The sequence below is a fragment of the Sminthopsis crassicaudata genome, chromosome 6, assembly GCF_048593235.1.
Source record: "Sminthopsis crassicaudata isolate SCR6 chromosome 6, ASM4859323v1, whole genome shotgun sequence".
Lineage (NCBI taxonomy): Eukaryota > Metazoa > Chordata > Mammalia > Dasyuromorphia > Dasyuridae > Sminthopsis > Sminthopsis crassicaudata.
The window spans coordinates 239,343,628-239,362,948 of NC_133622.1; the positions used below are offsets into that span (position 1 = coordinate 239,343,628).

Genomic DNA, 19,321 nt, shown 5'->3' on the forward strand with positions numbered 1-19,321 from the left:
CATTACATACAGTACATTTTCCCTCTTAGTGTTTTGTTCTTGTCCTGTCCCTTGGAAAATAAAAATGAATTTCCTCCTTATCTCCTGTAATTTTGCTCTTATTTATGGACACAGTTAAAACACCACCTTTTACACAATGATTCTCCTGATTGCTTCGCCTAGCCCCCAACTGTTACTTCTTTCATCCCTCTTTTCCTAGTTATGTTCCAATACTCTTTTTTTCTAAGGAAATTTGTTGCTTCTGCTCTAATTTTTTTTTTTTTGCTGTTGTTTAGACATCCTAATCATGCTTGACTCTTCATAACACTATTTGGGTTATTCTTGGAAAAGATTCTGGAGAAATTTTCCATTCCTTCCACAATTTATTTTACAGATGAGGAACTGAGGCAAGCAGGATTGTGTGCTCAAAATCACAGAGTTAATGACATATGAAGTTAAATTTGAATTCAGGCCTTTCTGCTACACTGTGAAACCAAGCTTCCCATAAAGATTATTTTATTCTTTGTAGTTGTAATCCAAGATCCTAGGACGATAGTAGGTATTTAGCAGGCATTTAGTAAGTTCTTATTTATTTAATGAATCCTTCAAATTACTGTACTACTTCTTAGGTCAGAGTTGAGCCAAAATTTCCCTGCTGCTTTTCCATAAATATACTGCTTCTATCTCTTCTTCATACTTTCTGGTGTTATTCAAGTAATTTCATTGCCACTTAAGTGAATGAATAATATTGATGAAATGAGCACTCCCTCCAATTGTCCCACCTTCTCCAGCTGGGAAATTCTTACTCATGTTTTGTACCCCACTAAAGAAGTTCTACTAAATGCCTTCTGATGGATCTGTCTGACTTAAATTTTTCCCCACTTCAATCTATACTTCATTCAGCCATGAAAATAATCTTTCTAAGTTAGATCTGACCACATTGACCACCCTCCTCCAGCAAATTCCAGTGACCCCTTTTCATTTTTAAGATCAAGTTCAAAATCATTTCTCTAGCATCCAAAGCCCTTCATACCATATGCCAGAACTTCTTAAACTTTTTTTTTGTATTTTCTTTTATGTCTAACAAATTTTTATGAAACCCTGGGTATATAAGTATATAAAATTTGCATACAAATCAAACATTTACAGATAAAAAATCATGCTCTAGCAAAACCCAATTCAGTTATGTGACTTCATATGGTATTACAATTCATAATTGAAAAAAATATTGCCACTGTTTCAACCTTTCCAGACTTTTAAATCTTACTTGCCACCACATACTCTGATATAGTAATTGATGTTCTTGCCAGTCCTCAAAGAAGACTCTGTTTACTGGCTTATCTGTTTTTTTTTTTTTCCCCTTCCTTGGAATGATCCCCCCCCCTTTTTTTTATAATTTATTTTCCTTTTTACGGCCTTTTTATATCCCAACTAAAATTGTATTTTGTCCAAAGAAGTCATTACAAATTTTTCTGAATTCTACTGCTTTCCTTTTGTTATTTATTTATTATTTATTCTGTATATAGAACCTATGAAAATATTTTCTTGCTTTGGAGGACTCTTGCAATTTTCCCCAATAATTCATATTATACAAAATTAATTGTTCTTTAAGTGGTAGGAAGGAGTCTCTTATGAATCTTTATAGACCGATAATTTTTTTCTTTCTTATGGAGCTTATTTATGATTGGTTCATTTATCCCATTGGGCAAGAAGTATTCTATTTCTCTTAATCTGGACAAGTTATTGGTCACAATTGCTGGTGGAATTGTCTGTCATGCAACTGACACCAAGTTGCCTCTTTCTCAATGGATTCCTGCAAGTAATGTTCTTTCATAGTGTAACTGAAGCTACTATTGCTGTTGTTCCTTTTATTTTGGGAAATGTGACATGAAATTTTGTATGGGCAATGTAACAGAGTCCTGAATCCAGTGCCAGAAAAAAAAGTTCTTTGCAATCTCTTTCTTCCCAGTTCTTTGACGCCACCACTGTTCTTGGATGGAGAACTTATTGCTGCCCATGTGACTACTTCCATGGGCCACCACTAGTGCTGAGATGGGACTTGCCAGTCTTAACTGGGCTGCAGGGTGAACACCCTGAACCCGAGACAGACCTATTTTGCAGACCTCCTAATTGTCTTGGATTAGAAGTCATTTCAACTGAACTTTTATCAATTCTACAATCCTAGCATGTTACTAGACATGGTATTTTAGAGTTGTTAGGAAGAGAATTTTTGAAATATTCATCTCTCTGAAGATCATTAAGGACAAATATTATGTATTGTTCATTCTTATATCTTGCAGAACATGTGATAAAATTATATATACATTCAGTGGTACAATAGAGTAGACCAGAACAGAACAGAGATCAAGATACTTTATGAGGTAATTTTAACTAGAATAGATGAATATTTTTCTCATTTGTCTATATGTTGAGTATTCAATTATTAATAAATGCTTTCCTAATCATATCAAATTCAATGCAATTAAATTATCCTTTTGACACCTCAAAATTATATTTCTTTTGACACTGGGTTTGTTTCTTATAAAGTTGCTGAAATATCTATTGGTAGACACAGCCAGGGAGAAGTCCCAAATGATCTTGGTACAGTTTGGGGACACTCCTTTTTCATATTGATTTTCCCAGCATAATTTCCTGGGAAGATCCCTGACATTGCATCCCAATTTACCTTGCAGATGATTTGGGGGATAAATTTATAATTAAAAAAGACTCCAGTATTGTAACAATCTACTTTATTTTTACCAACTCTATTTAGACATATTAACTATCTTTGCATGATGCTACAATTATTGTAAAGTTAAAGTGATAGGAATATCCATATGTTCTATTTTATTCTAAATCTAAAGAAATGACAAGACCAATCTTTTCATTGCTAAAGATGAAGATATAAAGTCTATGATTCTTTAAAATTTCTTTAAAAAGCCTATCTCTAGACCTTCCTTTGGAATATTTTCTACTTAATTAGCAACAATCATTCAAGTTTAATGACTCATTATATTCTTTTCATTATATCTGGTAAAATACTTTACATATAGTAACTCTTTTGAAAAAAATACTTCTTGATTTATATACAAATGGCAAATAAATCATTGTTTTTTTTTTTTCCTTTTAAACAAGGAAAACAATATACATAGCTACCATTCATCTATCCTATGTTTATAACCACAATTTAATTTTTCAACAATCCTGTAAGGTGAGTTTTAAGAGTCTTGTGATGACTATTTTTACAGATTAAGAAACTATGGATCTTAGACATTAAGAAAAATACATTTTTTTTTTTTTTTTACAGACTACAAATATTGGAGTTGGTTATTTGAAGCTGTCTCCATGATGTTAAGGCAAGCACTGGAATCATTACATAACAGAGCATTTATATTTAAATAATGGGGCTATAAAATTTGGTCTCAGGATTCCTCACTTGCCAATTTGATATACTCAGTATTATAAAACTATTCCTGGGCAGCTAGTTGGTATAGTGGAGAGAACCCAGAAGTCAGGAGGACTGGACAATTAACACTTCCTTAGCTGTGTGACCCTGGGCAAGTCACTTAACCCCAATTGCCTCAGGGGAAAAGCAATAAAACTATTCTTTTTGAAGGACAATTCTAGAAAGATGGAATTAACCATCAGGAATTTTCAAGCTCTCCGGATTTCCCTCATAAACAGAAGAAATCTGAACTTCAGAGTGAACTGGGACTGGGGAAGAATCAAGAAGAGTTAGGGCAGAAAAGGGATCCTCCTGGTACAATCCAAGAAAAGCCAAAGAAAGAACCCAGGCCATGTTATAGTGGCTTAATAAGCATTTGTTAAATTGAAGTATCTAAATGATTTTAATCCCTTGTCTACTACACCTAAACTCTGTGCATAGTAATTTTTTTGTTATGGTTCTTTTAAAATCCAGGCACTGACCTGACTCTCTGAACTTGAATTTATTTTATTTGTATTGAATTGAACTGAATATTACTGGGCTGATTTTTGTTGAATGCTACAGATAAGAAACCAAATAATTAAGGAATTTCTAATGTTACCCATACACATTTTTTTCTGTATGCTTTCTCTACCATTAAGGATATTTGGAAACCAACTGACAGAATTACCAGGGGAAATAATGGAATTGAACAGTTTTGTTTTTCTGTACAGTGGTTTACTATTTTATCATCCAAATGCATATTTCAATAAAGTTTAGGAAGGATATTAGAATCAGTGAGAAATAAGAAAATTGAGAAACAGTTCTCTAGAGGGACATATCCTTTGTGTTTTCAAGGGCATCTCATTTTATAAAGACAACACATGAGATATGGCAGTATATCTAATCATTTGTTTTTAGGCCCATGGGAAGGGCAGAAAAACACAGTAACATCAAACTTTAATAATAGATTCCCTTGGGGCTGGGTCTCCAAAGTCTTAGAAATAGATTTAAGATGCATAGCATTGCCTCCATTTTTGCCTCCATTTCAGTAAGGTGGCTCATCTTTGTCCTTAGGTCTTAAACTTAGGTATGAAATAGTGTGGATTTTGTTTTGTGCACTCAATGAAGATAGTTACGCTTTTCTGTGGGAATACCTTACATGTTCACTACTGATCTCAGGCTGAGCACAGTCTCTCTGGATGCTTATTCATCATGGAAGTGTTTTAAGAGCAGTCTCATTTGTGAGAGAACTAGGGAGGTAGGGATTATATACTCTATGGGAGCACACAGACTGGGCATTCAGCATACTTGGGCTTTTCTTCTTCTTCCTTAGTCCGGGATGCCTTTCTTTCATAACTGTGGCACATAAAATGTCAAAAAACTGGGAACCTAAGGCACATTTCCTCTAAGCAAGGTAACAATTTATTTACAATGATGTGTATAGGTTAAACTGGTCCCTTCAGTTAAGTAGTGACGCAATTGGGAGAGAATTAGAAAAGTTGGAAAGTCTTATAATTTGAAGCAGCTGAAAAACTAAGTAGACAATCAGTTATGGCTGGTTATGCTCCTCTCTGATATTAAGGAATGTTAATTGCTTTATGCATCTCAACTGCTTCCAATAATCTTGGCTAGAAACCCAGAGTCACCCCAATCAAAACTTCCCCTTGTCCTGGTTTTGCAAGGAGAAACAATGTCAGAAGAAAAGTCCCTTATAGAAGATCTGAGTCTAAATTGGTTTTGTTTACTGGAAACAAAATAAAGGTCTCAGATTAAAATAGTTGGAAAGTAAATGTAGTCAGAATAGGAGGGGATGGCATAAAGGCATTTGGAGTGATCACATCATTCACTCACATTTAATTCAGATTTGGAGAGACCATGGCTTTGAACTTAACAGAGAAATTGGGTTTGACAAAATGGGGAATAGCATAAATGAGTTTAAATGATAAAGCATAATTTTAATTTCCTCATGACATCTAAAAATGAGAAACTTCAGGGGAAAATTGTAGTTGTTGAATTAAAATATTAAGTGTCATCAACATGCATTTATTTAATACTTTTTAAGAATAACATACTATAAAGCTGTGAATCATTAAATATAATTCCTGTGTTCAAGGGATTCAAAGCTTTTTTGGAGGTAAAAGACATACTGTTTTTGTGCTTGACCAATCTCAAATTGTACTGCAATATGGATCACAAATCTTTAAAAGAAGATTTCTCTCAAAGACTTAATTATGACCAAAAATTATACCATGTCATAACCATTAAACAATAAGCTTATTTACAGAATATTTGGTTCTGAGAAAACAAATTTCTTGTCTTCCTTTTTTTGTACTTTGATCCCTCCCAACTTAAAAGGCTTTGCCAGATTTTGACCTCTGTTGGCCTAATTTTCTGAAACTCAGATAAGGAGTTGGTAGATGGATAGAAATAAGGCTGCTTTATCTATCTGTCTATCTTCTATCTATCAATCATTGTTCTAATCTATCTTTATATATATACACATATATACCAATATTTTGTTATAGATATGTTATTTTACACATTAAGAATATTATGCTAAATATAATTTGTTGAAAAAGTGTTTAATATATATTGTTATATCTATATATCTATGTTTTTATATGCTTATATATGTGTATGTATATATTGTATATGTCATCCTTAATAATATGAAAGACAACTTGGTATACCATATAGAAAGTTAGCTTCAGTATTAGGAAGACCAAGTTCTAAGTTCTTCCTTTGCTATATACTAAATTTATGAGTGCTGGCAAATCACTGAACATCCTAGAGCTACTCTGAGCAAGTATTTAAGACTTTAAAGGGATAAAAAAGAAAATAGTGTACATAAGCACAGAGATTGTCTTTATGTGAGTGCTTCACATACCAAAGAAGTCATATATCTAGCTCCTATTCCTATTAATAATATAAACCAAAATATACAGAATTGAAAGTGAATATTGAAGGTAATAAGTACTCCATGTATTGAAAGAGGGGCATAGTCACTGGGAGCTATAAGAGGTCATGGAAAGGGGAGCAATGGGAAGAAATCTAATAGATTTCTTAATTTTCATGAAAAGTTTGGTATTCAGAATCTTAAGAATTGTCATCTTTATCATCTATATATACATATAATATACTTACAAATTCCATTATACTGCATAAAAATGTTAAAATCTAAAAAAGGACAAACTTTTAAGTTTAAGCTGCATTATTAACATTGTATACATCCCTTTCTTAGATTCAGACAGTCTACTATGCAATAAGTTCTGACTTGTGACTTTTGCTAATTTCCAAGTCGTTATTGCTCACATGAAAATTTATCAACTGGCTGTCTTAAGCCTATAATAGAAGCTAGAATTTAACAATGTCAAACTACTCACCCTTCAAACATTGCTTCCACTATTTTTAATGCTTTGTTTTTAAAAATACACTTTCTACTTCTTTCCAGCAGGCGCCATGTTGAATGCGGACAAAAATCAGACTGTTGAAGCTACATTCATACTCATAGGATTTTCTGATTACCCAGATCTTCAAGTCCCTCTCTTCCTTCTGTTTTTGACCATTTATGTGATAACTGTTATGGGAAATCTGGGCATGATTGTAGTCATCAAGATCAACCCCAAATTGCACACTCCCATGTACTTCTTCCTTAGTCACTTGTCCTTTGTGGATCTCTGTTTTTCTACAATAGTTACCCCCAAACTATTAGAGAATTTACTTGTGGAAGATAGAACGATCTCTATCTCAGCTTGCATCACACAGTTCTTTTTTGCTGTAACAGCCGTGATAACAGAAACATTCATGTTGGCAGTGATGGCCTATGACCGCTTTGCGGCCATTTGTAATCCTCTTCTCTACACAGTTGCCATGTCTCAAAAGCTTTGTACTTTGCTGGTCACTGGGGTATATTCATGGGGAATAATATCTTCCCTGATATTCACATATTCTCTCCTGGTATTGTCTTTTTGTGGGACTAATATGATCAATAACTTCCTTTGTGAGTACTATGTCATCCTCACTGCTTCCTGCTCAGATAGGCATTTTAGTGAAATTATACTTGCTATCTTTGCCAATTTCAATGAATTAAGCACCCTTATAATCATTATCATGTCTTATTTTTTAATTTTTGTCACTGTCATGAAAATGCGTTCTGCCAGTGGGAGGCGTAAAACATTCTCCACTTGTGCCTCCCATCTAACAGCGATCACCATCTTTCATGGGACACTTCTCTTTCTCTACTGTGTACCCACTTCAAAAAAGCTCATGGCTCATAGTCAAAGTGGGTTCTGTTTTTTATGCAGTAGTGATCCCCATGCTGAATCCCATAATATACAGTTTGAGGAACAAAGAGATGAAGGAAACTCTCAGGAAATTAGTAGGCAACACATATTTTCTAGTTGATATATGTGTTTGATATCTATCTATATTTACATACTTACATATACACACATGCATATGCGTACACAGAAATACACATATGTATATATACATACATATATGCTTATTGTGTATATGTTTTTCTTCTAATAAAATATAAATTTTGTGACCACAGACTATTTAATGTTTGTTTTCATATTCCCATTGCCTAATATAATCTTTTTTATGTAGTAGGAGTTAATAAATACTTATTGATGAGTAAATTCTGTGGGTAGATAATATTAATTTAGCCAATGCTATAAAGGATGAGTATCCCTAGTATTTTCATGTTGATACGGGATGATTCTGTTCCCCTAAACATTCTAGCCCATGGAGTTAGAAAGAGTATAAAAACAGTGTTGTGGGAATCCTTGATATAAAAACTGGAACTCATCATTCCCATTATTGTACTTTAAAATTTGTGGACATAAACTTTGGAGTTAATCCAAATAGAGATGTATCAATAAAATTAATAAAACTCTTAACAGAACACTAGTAGATGACAAATTTAGAGGTTAAAACATGACAGAATGAGAATGGAATCACTGACTTTGGTATATCTGACTTCTTTACACTGTGGGTTGATTTTGGCATTTTTATATGGATTTTTTTTTAAGAAACAAGGCAGTTCCTTTTAGAAGTCTCATTTTATCTCAAGGTCACTGAGTAAATGGAGAAAGATTTTGTGACCAAAGCTAATGGATGGGAAGGAGAAATTAATCTATAAGAAGAAATAATTTAGAAATGACAAAAAAGTTAATAAGAAAAAGCTACTGGAGGGGCAGCTAGGAGAACCCGAGTTCAAATTTAGTCTCAGAAGCTTAACACCTCCTAGCTGTATGACCCTGGGCAAGTCACTTAACCCCAGCCTCAGGAACAAAAAAAAAAAAAAAAAAAAAAAAAAAAAAAAAAAAAAGAGAAAAAGAAAAAGCTACTGGCCATTGCCCAGATTACTCCTTCATTTTGTGTCTAGAGAGAGAGGAGAGAGTCTATGATCCAAAATATTGAAATAATGAGACCAAAGGCAAGAACTATTGAATGGTAGTGTCTCTGAATTCAGGGACAATATTCTTTCATCATGATGTATCAATTATACATTTATTTGCCAAAGAATGAAACTATCATCACCATCCAGATTCTGATATAGAGAGCTTAGGACTATGAATTCAAAAGTTTTAGGAATAGCAATTCCCCCCTCCAAAAAAAAAAAAAAAAAAAAAAAATTCCTACTTCTAGCTCAGCCCAGGTAGGCCTTGCTAAAGATAGAAATAATGTATACAAGGGCCTAATTCCTTCTATACAATCCCATATAAAATAAATGGATTGGTATCATTTTTTTTAAGAAAAGAACAGACTTGAAATAGTTTCATATGTTGAAGAAAAAATGTGAATGTCAATTTTTTAACTTTTCCTTTTTTAAAAAATTACAAAAATAAAGAACAAACACAAACATTGTGATGTACAAAAGTCTAAAAGTAGAGTTAAATATAAAATTCAATTTCTCTCCTTTTAATAGATTCTAGATTTATAAAATTTGAATAATATAATTATTAGCTCAGATATGATTTTAAGAAAATCTCATTCAGTAACAATGACACAGGAGATAGAAGATTATCTTTAATTATCTCTTTTGTGGGCCATGATGAGGGAAATAGAGAAAGTAGACAATACCATACAGATTCTTAGCAGTCTGACTCCCTAAAGTGTTGAGGACAGATAAAAGCTTCCAAGCATTGTTACAAAACTCAATTTCTAGATACAAGAAAAGTATTGATCACCTTACATTATATTTTATGATAATAATACATATTATAATAAGTTTCTGTCCCTTCTTCAAATTTAGAAAACAACTTCAGAAAAGTTGCTGACCATGACATGGCCAATGACTACTAATTCAACTTTTTTTCCCCAATTCTAATATTTACAATCCATAAACTTACTAATGCATGATGCTGAGAATGAGATTTTCGATGGGAGTTTTTTGTGGTCATGAAAAGCTTTGCCCAATAGCCTAATTACTCCCAGAATCAGGGGAAATAAGAATTAAGTTGACCAAGATAGTCCCACCTTTAGGTAAGTCAATGGATTCAGACATTTTTGATATCTCCCTTCACAATGCCAGTTCCTAGAAAACAGAGATGTTTTATTGGTATCCCTATGGTTTATGCATGAGAAGGGTGCTTCCAGGCAAAAGAAGCAATTCTTAAGCTTAAATTGATATCAGTTCTTCAAGTTAAATTTTCATATTCTCTTAGCTTTTGAAGTATATCTGTGTGTGTGTGCATGTGTATGTGTGTGTACTCTCCATGCGTATTGTTTGACTAAGCCCTGATAAACAAGGTATCAAGCATAATTCCTGACTTAGAGAGGAAATGATAAGAGAATTTTTATTCTTCTTATTCAAGTCTTACATTTCTTCAATTATCTCTTCAATCATTAAAGTCACAGACTGATAAGTATTTTGGGGAAGTTGTATCATACCCCCACTTCTTATCACCCCAAGGAAATATGCTCCAAAAACCTCAACAATCCGCCTGTATTCATACATGTTGTACATGGCAATGTTTGAATTATTTTATGAATAAGAATAATTGGACTTATAATTTTGATATTATATAGAACATTTAATAATTACACTTTGCTCTACCAATACTTTTCTACTACTTTTAGCCTTAGAGTCACTAAGAATCCTCAAAGATTGAGCAATTTGTCCATGATGATATTGTATGTATCAGAATAAAGATTTCAGTCCAGGTTGTCTTTATCCCAAAGACAGATTTCTATTTTCCCTGTTTCTTTGTAAAATCTTCTTTATATCTTTCTATCCACTTTGCATAAAAAAATAGCAGACAGAGAAATCAGCAATCATTTTTTTGGCAAGACAATTGAGTTAAGTGATTTGTCTAGGATCATACAGCTAATAAGAGTTAAGGGTCTGAGGTTGCATTTGAAATCAGGTCCTCCTCATTTCAGGGCTAGTATTCTATTCATTAAACTATCTGGCTCCCCAATTTTTGTTTTGTTTTGTTATGCTATGTTATAGAAATGCTTGTTTTATTCTGTAAATTAAAAATGAAATATTTTAAAGAAAAGAACTTAATAGTAATTTTATCACAGATGTTTATTAGATGACACTTGTTAAATCGTTTAACTTCTTTCAGCCTTAGTTTGCTTATTTGTAAAGAGAGTTGATAAAACCTTCTGTTATGATAAGTTTTAACATAAAAAATGAGAAAGAAAATCATGAGAGGAATTAATGGGTATTTAAAAGATTAAGGAGAGAAGTGAGAGGGAGAAATGAAAATATAAAAAAAATTATAGAAGACATTAAAAATATAGTGTCTAAATGCTCAGTAAGTTTGATTATCAGTGTGACAATATTCAGAGCAGAGCAGGAAGATCTGGTTTATGCTTGTGTTAAAAGAATTTCAGATTTGTTTTTTTATATTAGACTTATTCTAATTTGGATTTTACATATTTGGAAAGCTCTTCTTAGCTTCTCAGATCTATTTGTGCATATGTTATTTTTTAGGTTGATTTTCTTCTCTGAACCTAACTAGTTCCATAGCCTATCATCCCCCCCCCTTTTTTTTCAACTTTAAATATTGACCAATGTTCAGGTTTAATAATAACAAAAATAAGAATGATGAGATATTTTACAGTTTTCAATGCATGTCACACATGAGGCTTGAAATGATTTTCATAGCAACCTTATGAATAAGTACCCTTATATTCAATTTTCACATTTGGAGGACAATGAGAGAGTAGAGAAAATCTGAGTTAGAGAGTTAAGAAATATATTATCTAGGATTGAAACTTATGTCATTCATTCAGACAAAAAACATTTATTAAAAAAATGACTATGAGCCAGTTATTGTGCTGAGGGTTGGAGATATAAGAAAGATAGTCCCTGCTCTCAAAGAGCTCACTGTCTAATGTAGGAGAAAGAATTTAAGAAATATGTATAAACAAATTAAATACAGGATAAATTGTTAATTATCAACAAAGGACAACTCAAGTTTCCCTGACTCCAAGCCCATCTTCTTAATACTGCACCATCTAGCTACCCCATTGAGAATATACAATACTTTTCTTAATTTTTCCTTCTCAACCCTATATAGCCCCAAATTCAGTCATCTTTTTATGAATGTATCCCAGTTTTCTGAATGTTCTTTGTGATGCTCACATGAAAATTTATCAACTGGCTCTCTCAAGCCTATAATAGAAGTTAGATTTAACAATGCCAAACTACCCACCCCTAAAGGATTTCTTTCACTGTTATTAATGTTTTGTTTTTTAAAATATATTTTCTACTTCTTTCTACCAGGGACCATGTGAATGCTGGCAAAAATGAGACTGTTGAAGCTACATTCATACTCATAGGATTTTCTGATTACCCAGATCTTCAAGTCCCTCTCTTTCTTCTGTTTTTGACCATTTATGGGGGTAACTGTTATGGGAAATCTGGGCATGATTGTAGTCATCAAGATCAACCCCAAACTCCACACCCCCATGTATTTCTTTCTTAGTCACTTGTCCTTTGTGGATTTCTGGCTTCAATACCTTTTCTCTATTACTGTGAAGAAGTTATTTCAGTTCTCATTGTATTGGTTTCCATTTTGATAAAATGAGAACTATAAGAACTGTTAGAGCTTTAACCCCATTACCCTCACTTTCAAATGGAACCTCTTAAACTTGACACTTGACTATGGTTCTGTTACTCATCATTCTGATCCTCAGTTTTCTCAGGTACAAAAATGGGGTTAATAATACCTACAGTCCCCATCTCAAAATGCAGTTAGGAGGCTCCAAAGACATTATAGACTTAAAAGCACTTTTCATCCTTAGGGTTACCATGTAAACATCCATTGTTATTTAACTTCTGAATATGAGAAATATATAAGCCTTACCAGTAAACAGACTGACAGTTACCTTTTTAGATTCATTTATATGGCGATGACATCAAGAAAGACAAATAATCCTCTTAAATCACAGAAGAACATATCAGTTGTCCAAATATAAACATTTTTAGCAGAATCATGCCATTTCCTGGTCTGCCTATTCATTTGTGCATTAGTTATGTCATTCAGCTGTTTAAACCTGAGAAATTATCTTTTGGAATATTCACAAATCCCCATACCAATACCCTAATGTGGAGGTCAATTTTGGGACAAAGCCGGGGCAAGTAATGGGGAAGTGATACTTTTAATCAGTATTTAGGTACATGAAATGTCACAAAGGGTCACAGTTATACCTTCATCATAGCTTGTTGTTGGTCTTTTTTCAAATTATTATTCCAACTAATCCTCTAACTCTTTATTAAACATTATCTTTATTATCTGCTCTGGTGAATGCTCAACACCTTGAGAAAGAGCAAGGGGCTAATTGTTTTTTATGGATGGCATGATCTCAGTTTTATGCACATACTCAGGATTATCCAAAAGACAAAGAGGATGAACAATCCATTAACTATAATAAACCAGCACAGTTTGGTGTTGCTCCTCCATCAACATGATTGCAAAAGTAAAAAAAGGTGTGGTCTGAAAATATCAGCACCTATAACATACCAAAAGCATCATTGTTGGGGATTTTTTTTTTCCTTTCTGCATGCACTGATGAGCAGTGCTACTGGAAATCACAATGCATGCTCTGCGAATCAGCTTTTCTAGCCTTTAAAACTTATTTTAGCATCTGTCACTGAAGAAAGAAAAAAAATTCCTTTTGAATTAATTTTTTTGATGGGCACCAAACACAACACACACACACACACACACACACACACACACACACACACACACACACATTATCTTAAAGGGATTTGCATCTGACTGGCCTTATCTAAAATTCTTTGGTTGTTTTTTTGTTACTGTTGTTGTTCATTCTAAGAGAACCAATGACATTGTTTTTTTTTTTAATTTTTTTTTATTCATTTTTCCAAATTATCCCCTCCCTCCCTCCCTCCACTCCCTCCCCCCAATGACAGGTAATCCCATACATTTTACATGTGTTACAATATAACCTAGATACAATATATGTGTGTAAATACCATTTTCTTGTTGCACATTAAGTATTAGATTCCGAAGGTATAAGTAACCTCGGTAGATAGACAGTAGTGCTAACAATTTACATTCACTTCCCATTGTTCCTTCTCTGGGCATAGTTATTTCTGTCCATCATTGATCAACTGGAAGTGAGTTGGATCTTCTTTATGTTGAAGATTTCCACTTCCATCAGAATACATCTTCATACATTATGGTTGTTGAAGTGTACAGTGATCTTCTGGTTCTGCTCATTTCACTCAGCATCAGTTGATTTAAGTCTCTCCAAGCCTCTCTGTATTCCTCCTGCTGGTCATTTCTTACAGAGCAATAATATTCCATAACCTTCATATACCACAATTTACCCAACCATTCTCCAATTGATAGACATCCATTCAACTTCCAGTTTCTAGCTACAACAAAAAGAGCTGCCACAAACATTTTGGCACATGTATGTCCCTTTCCACTCTTTAGTATTTCTTTGGAATATAATCCCAATAACAGCAATGCTGGGTCAAAGGGTATGCACAGTTTGACAACTTTTTGAGCATAGCAATTGCTCTCCAGAATGGCTGGATTCTTTCACAACTCCACCAACAATGTATTAGTGTCCCAGTTTTCCCACATCCCCTCCAACATTCATCATTATTTGTTCCCGTCATCTTAGCCAATCTGACAGGTGTGTAGTGGTATCTCAGAGTTGTCTTAATTTGCATTTCTCTGATCAGTAATGATGTGGAACACTCTTTCATATGAGTGGAAATAGTTTCAATTTCATCATCTGAGAATTGTCTGTTCATATCCCTTGACCATTTATCAATTGGAGAATGGTTTGGTTTCCTATAAATCAGGGTCAGTTCTCTATATATTTTGGAAATGAGACCTTTGTCAGAACCTTTACTTTTTTTTTTTTTTATTATATATATATATATATATTTTATAATATTATCCCTTGTATTCATTTTTCCAAATTACCCCCCCTCCCTCTATTCCCTCCCCCCGACGACAGGCAATACCATACATTTTACATGTGTTACAATATAGTCTAAGTACAATACATGTGTGTGAATATCATTTTCTTGTTGCACAATAAACATTAGAATCCGAAGGTACATGCAACCTGGGCAGACAGATTGTAGTGCTAACAATTTACATTCCCCTCCCAGTGTTTCTTCTCTGGGTGTATCTACCTCTGTCCATCATTGATCAACTGGAAGTGAGTTGGATCTTCTTTATGTTGAAGATTTCCACTTCCATCAGAATACATCCTCATACAGTATTGTTGTTGAAGTATACAGTGATCTTCTGGTTCTGCTCATTTCACTCAGCATCAGTTGATTTAAGTCTCTCCAATCCTCTCTGTATTCCTCCTACTGGTCATTTCTTACCGAGCAATAATATTCCATAACTTTCATATACCACAATTTACCCAACCATTCTCCAACTGATGGACATCCATTCATCTTCCAGTTTCTAGCTACAACAAAAAGAGCTGCCACAAACATTTTGGCACATATATGTCTCTTTCCGCTCTTTAGTATTTCTTTGGGATATAATCCCAGTAGTAGCGCTGCTGGGTCAAAGGGTATGCACAGTTTGATAACTTTTTGGGCATAATTCCAGATTGCTCTCCAGAATGGCTGGATTCTTTCACAACTCCACCAGCAATGTATTAGTGTCCCAATTTCCCCACATCCCCTCCAACATTTGTCATTATTTGTTCCTGTCATCTTAGCCAATCTGACAGGTGTGTAGTGGTATCTCAGAGTGGTCTTAATTTGCATTTCTCTGATCAGTAGTGATTTGGAACACTCTTTCATGTGAGTGGATATAGTTTCAATTTCTTCCTCTGAGAATTGTCTGTTCATATCCTTTGACCATTTATCAATTGGAGAATGGTTCGGTTTCTTATAAATTATGGTCAGTTCTCTATATATTTTGGAAATGAGACCTTTGTCAGAACCTTTGTTTTTAAAAATATTTTCCCAATTTGTTACTTCCCTTCTAATCTTGTTTGCATTAGTATTATTTGTACAGAAACTTTTTAGTTTGATGTAATCAAAATCTTCTATTTTGTGATCAATAATGATCTCTAGTTCTCCTCTGGTCATAAATTCCTTCCTCCTCCACAAGTCTGAGAGGTAGATTATCCTCTGTTCCTCTAATCTATTTATTATCTCCCTCTTTATGCCTAAATCATGGACCCATTTTGATCTTATCTTGGTATATGGTGTTAAGTGTGGATCCATATCTAATTTCTGCCATACTAATTTCCAGTTTTCCCAACAGTTTTTTTCCGAATAATGCATTTTTATCCCTAATGTTGGAATCTTTGGGTTTGTCAAAGATTAGATTGCTATAGATGTACCCTTTTTTGTCCTTTGTATCTAATCTGTTCCACTGATCTACCGGTCTATTTCTTAGCCAATACCAAATGGTTTTGGTGACTGCTGCTATATAATATAGCTTTAGATCAGGTACACTTAGACCACCTTCCTCTGAGTTTTTTTTCATTAGTTCCCTTGCAATTCTTGACCTTTTATTCTTCCATATGAATTTTGTTGTTATTTTTTCTAGGTCATTAAAATAGTTTCTTGGGAGTCTGATTGGTATAGCACTAAATAAATAGATTAGTTTGGGGAGTATTGTCATCTTTATTATATTCGCTCGGCCTATCCAAGAGCACTGAATGTCTTTCCAATTATTTAAATCTGATTTTATTTTTGGGGCAAGTGTTTTGTAATTTTTTTCATATAATTCCTGACTTTTCTTTGGTAGATGGATTCCCAAATATTTTATACTCTCAACATTTGTTTGGAATGGAATTTCTCTTTGTATCTCTTGCTGTTGCATTTTGTTAGTGATATATAAAAATGCCGAGGATTTATGTGGATTTATTTTGTATCCTGCCACTTTGCTGAAATTTTGAATTATTTCTAGTAGCTTTTTAGCAGAGTCTTTGGGGTTCTCTAAGTATACCATCATGTCATCTGCAAAAAGTGATAGTTTAATTTCCTCATTTCCTACTCTAATTCCTTGAATCTCTTTCTCGGCTCTTATTGCCGAGGCTAGCGTTTCTAGTACTATATTGAATAGTAATGGTGATAGTGGGCAACCTTGTTTCACTCCTGATCTTACTGGGAAAGGTTGCAGTTTATTTCTATTGCATATTATGCTTACTGACGGTCTTAAATATATACTCCTGATTATTCTAAGGAATAATCCATTTATTCCTATACTCTCAAGAGTTTTTAGTAGGAATGGATGTTGGATTTTGTCAAATGCTTTTTCTGCATCTATTGAGATGATCATATGGTTCTTATTAATTTGATTATTAATATGGTCAATTATATTAATAGTTTTCCTAATATTAAACCAGCCTTGCATTCCTGGAATAAATCCTACTTGATCATAGTGTATTATCTTGGAGATGATTTTCTGAAGTCTTTTTGCTAATATCTTATTTAAGATTTTAGCATCAATATTCATTCAGGAGATTGGTCTATAATTTTCTTTCTCAGTTTTCGATCTACCAGGTTTAGGTATCAGTACCATGTCTGTGTCATAAAAGGAATTTGGTAGGACTCCTTCATCCCCTATTTTTTCAAATAATTTATATAACATTGGGGCTAATTGTTCTTTAAATGTTTGGTAGAATTCACATGTGAATCCATCTGGCCCTGGGGATTTTTTCCTGGGGAGTTGATTAATAGCTTGTTCTATTTCTTTTTCTGAAATGGGACTATTTAAGCAATTTATCTCCTCCTCTGTTAATCTAGGGAGCCTATATTTTTGGAGGAAGTCATCCATTTCACTTAAGTTATCAAATTTATTGGCATAAAGTTGGGCAAAGTAACTCCTTTTTATTTCTCTAATTTCCTCTTCATTGGTGGAAAGATCCCCCTTTTCATTTGTAAGACTATCAATTTGATTTTCCTCTTTCTTTTTTTTGATCAAATTTACCAAAGGTTTATCTATTTTATTGGCTTTTTCATAAAACCAACTCTTGGTTTTATTTATTAATTCAATAGTTTTTTTACTTTCAATTTTATTGATTTCTCCTTTTAATTTTTGTATTTCGAGTTTAATTTTTGGTTGGGGGTTTATAATTTGGTCTTTTTCTAGCCTTTTAAGTTGTAAGCCCAATTCGTTAATCTTCTCTTTCTCAATTTTCTTCAAATAAGCCTCTAAAGATATAAAATTTCCCCTTATTACCGCTTTAGCTGCATCCCAAAGATTTTGATATGATGTCTCATCATTATCATTATCTTGGGTGAAATTGTTAATTGTTTCTATAATTTGCTCTTTCACCCAGTCATTCTTTAAGATGAGAGTATTCAGTTTCCAATTACTTTTTGGTCTATTTACCCCTAACTTTTTACTGAATGTAGCTTTTATTGCATTGTGATCTGAGAAGAAGGCATTTATTATTTCTGCCTTCCTACATTTAATTTTGAGATCTTTATGTCCTAGTATATGGTCAATTTTTGTATAGGATCCATGAACTGCTGAGAAGAAAGTATATTCCTTCCTATTGCCATTCAGTTTTCTCCAAAAGTCTATCATACCTAGTTTTTCTAATGTTCTATTTACTTTTTTAATTTCTTTCTTGTTTGTTTTGTGGTTTGATTTGTCTAAATCTGAGAGTGCAAGGTTGAGATCTCCCACTATTATAGTTTTACTGTCTATTTCTTCTTGCAGTTCTCTTAACTTTTCCTTTAGAAAGTTAGATGCTATACCACTTGGTGCATATATGTTTAGTATTGATATGGCTTCATTATTTATGCTACCTTTCAGCAGGATATAGTTTCCTTCCTTATCTTTTTTAACGAGATCTACTCCTGCTTTTGCTTGATCTGAGATAAGGATAGCTACCCCTGCTTTTTTGGCTTTACTTGAAGCATAATAGGCTCTGTTCCAACCTTTTACCTTTACTCTGTATGTGTCTCCCTGCTTTAAGTGTGTTTCCTGTAGGCAACATATTGTAGGGTTCTGCTTTTTGATCCAATCTACTATCCGTCTCCGTTTGATGGGATCGTTCATCCCATTTACATTTACAGTTAAAATTACTAATTCTGTATTTCCTGCCATCATATTATCCCCAGATTATGCTTTTTTCCCTTGACCCCCCTGATCCCCCTCCCCGATATTTAATTTACCGACCCCCCTTGTGACGCGCAACCCTCCCTCTTTTTTTTTTTTTTTTTTTAGGATCCCTCCCCCCTCCCTCCAAGTCCCTTCACTTATTCTCCTTTTCCTTTTCCCTTTTCCTCTCCCCCCTTTTAATGAGGCGAGAGAAAATTCTCTGAAAAACAAATATGTTAATTATTTACTCTTTGAGCCTCTTCTGATGAGAGTAAGATTCACACAATGATTCTCCCCCTCACTAAGTTCCCTCAGATATGGTGTATTTTCTATGTCTCTTCCTGGGATGTAGTTTCCCTCTTTTTATCACTCC

General features: G+C 33.6%; 2 protein-coding genes across 2 annotated transcripts in view; both read left to right on the plus strand.

Moving 5' to 3' along the window:
* Positions 1–6,865: 6,865 nt before the first annotated feature.
* LOC141547431 (olfactory receptor 5D18-like) lies at positions 6,866–7,823 on the plus strand. Its single transcript, XM_074275863.1, is given in 2 exon segments — positions 6,866–7,681; positions 7,683–7,823. Coding segments are annotated over 2 exon segments (957 nt in total).
* A 332-nt stretch (positions 7,824–8,155) lies between these two features.
* LOC141547432 (olfactory receptor 5L2-like) overlaps positions 8,156–19,321 on the plus strand; it is a 33,010-nt gene continuing 21,844 nt past the window's right edge. Inside the window, exons 1-3 of the mRNA XM_074275864.1 lie at positions 8,156–8,160; positions 12,153–12,271; positions 15,429–15,440. Coding sequence (XP_074131965.1) covers positions 8,156–8,160; positions 12,153–12,271; positions 15,429–15,440 — 136 coding nt within the window. The remainder of the gene's footprint in view (positions 8,161–12,152; positions 12,272–15,428; positions 15,441–19,321) is intronic.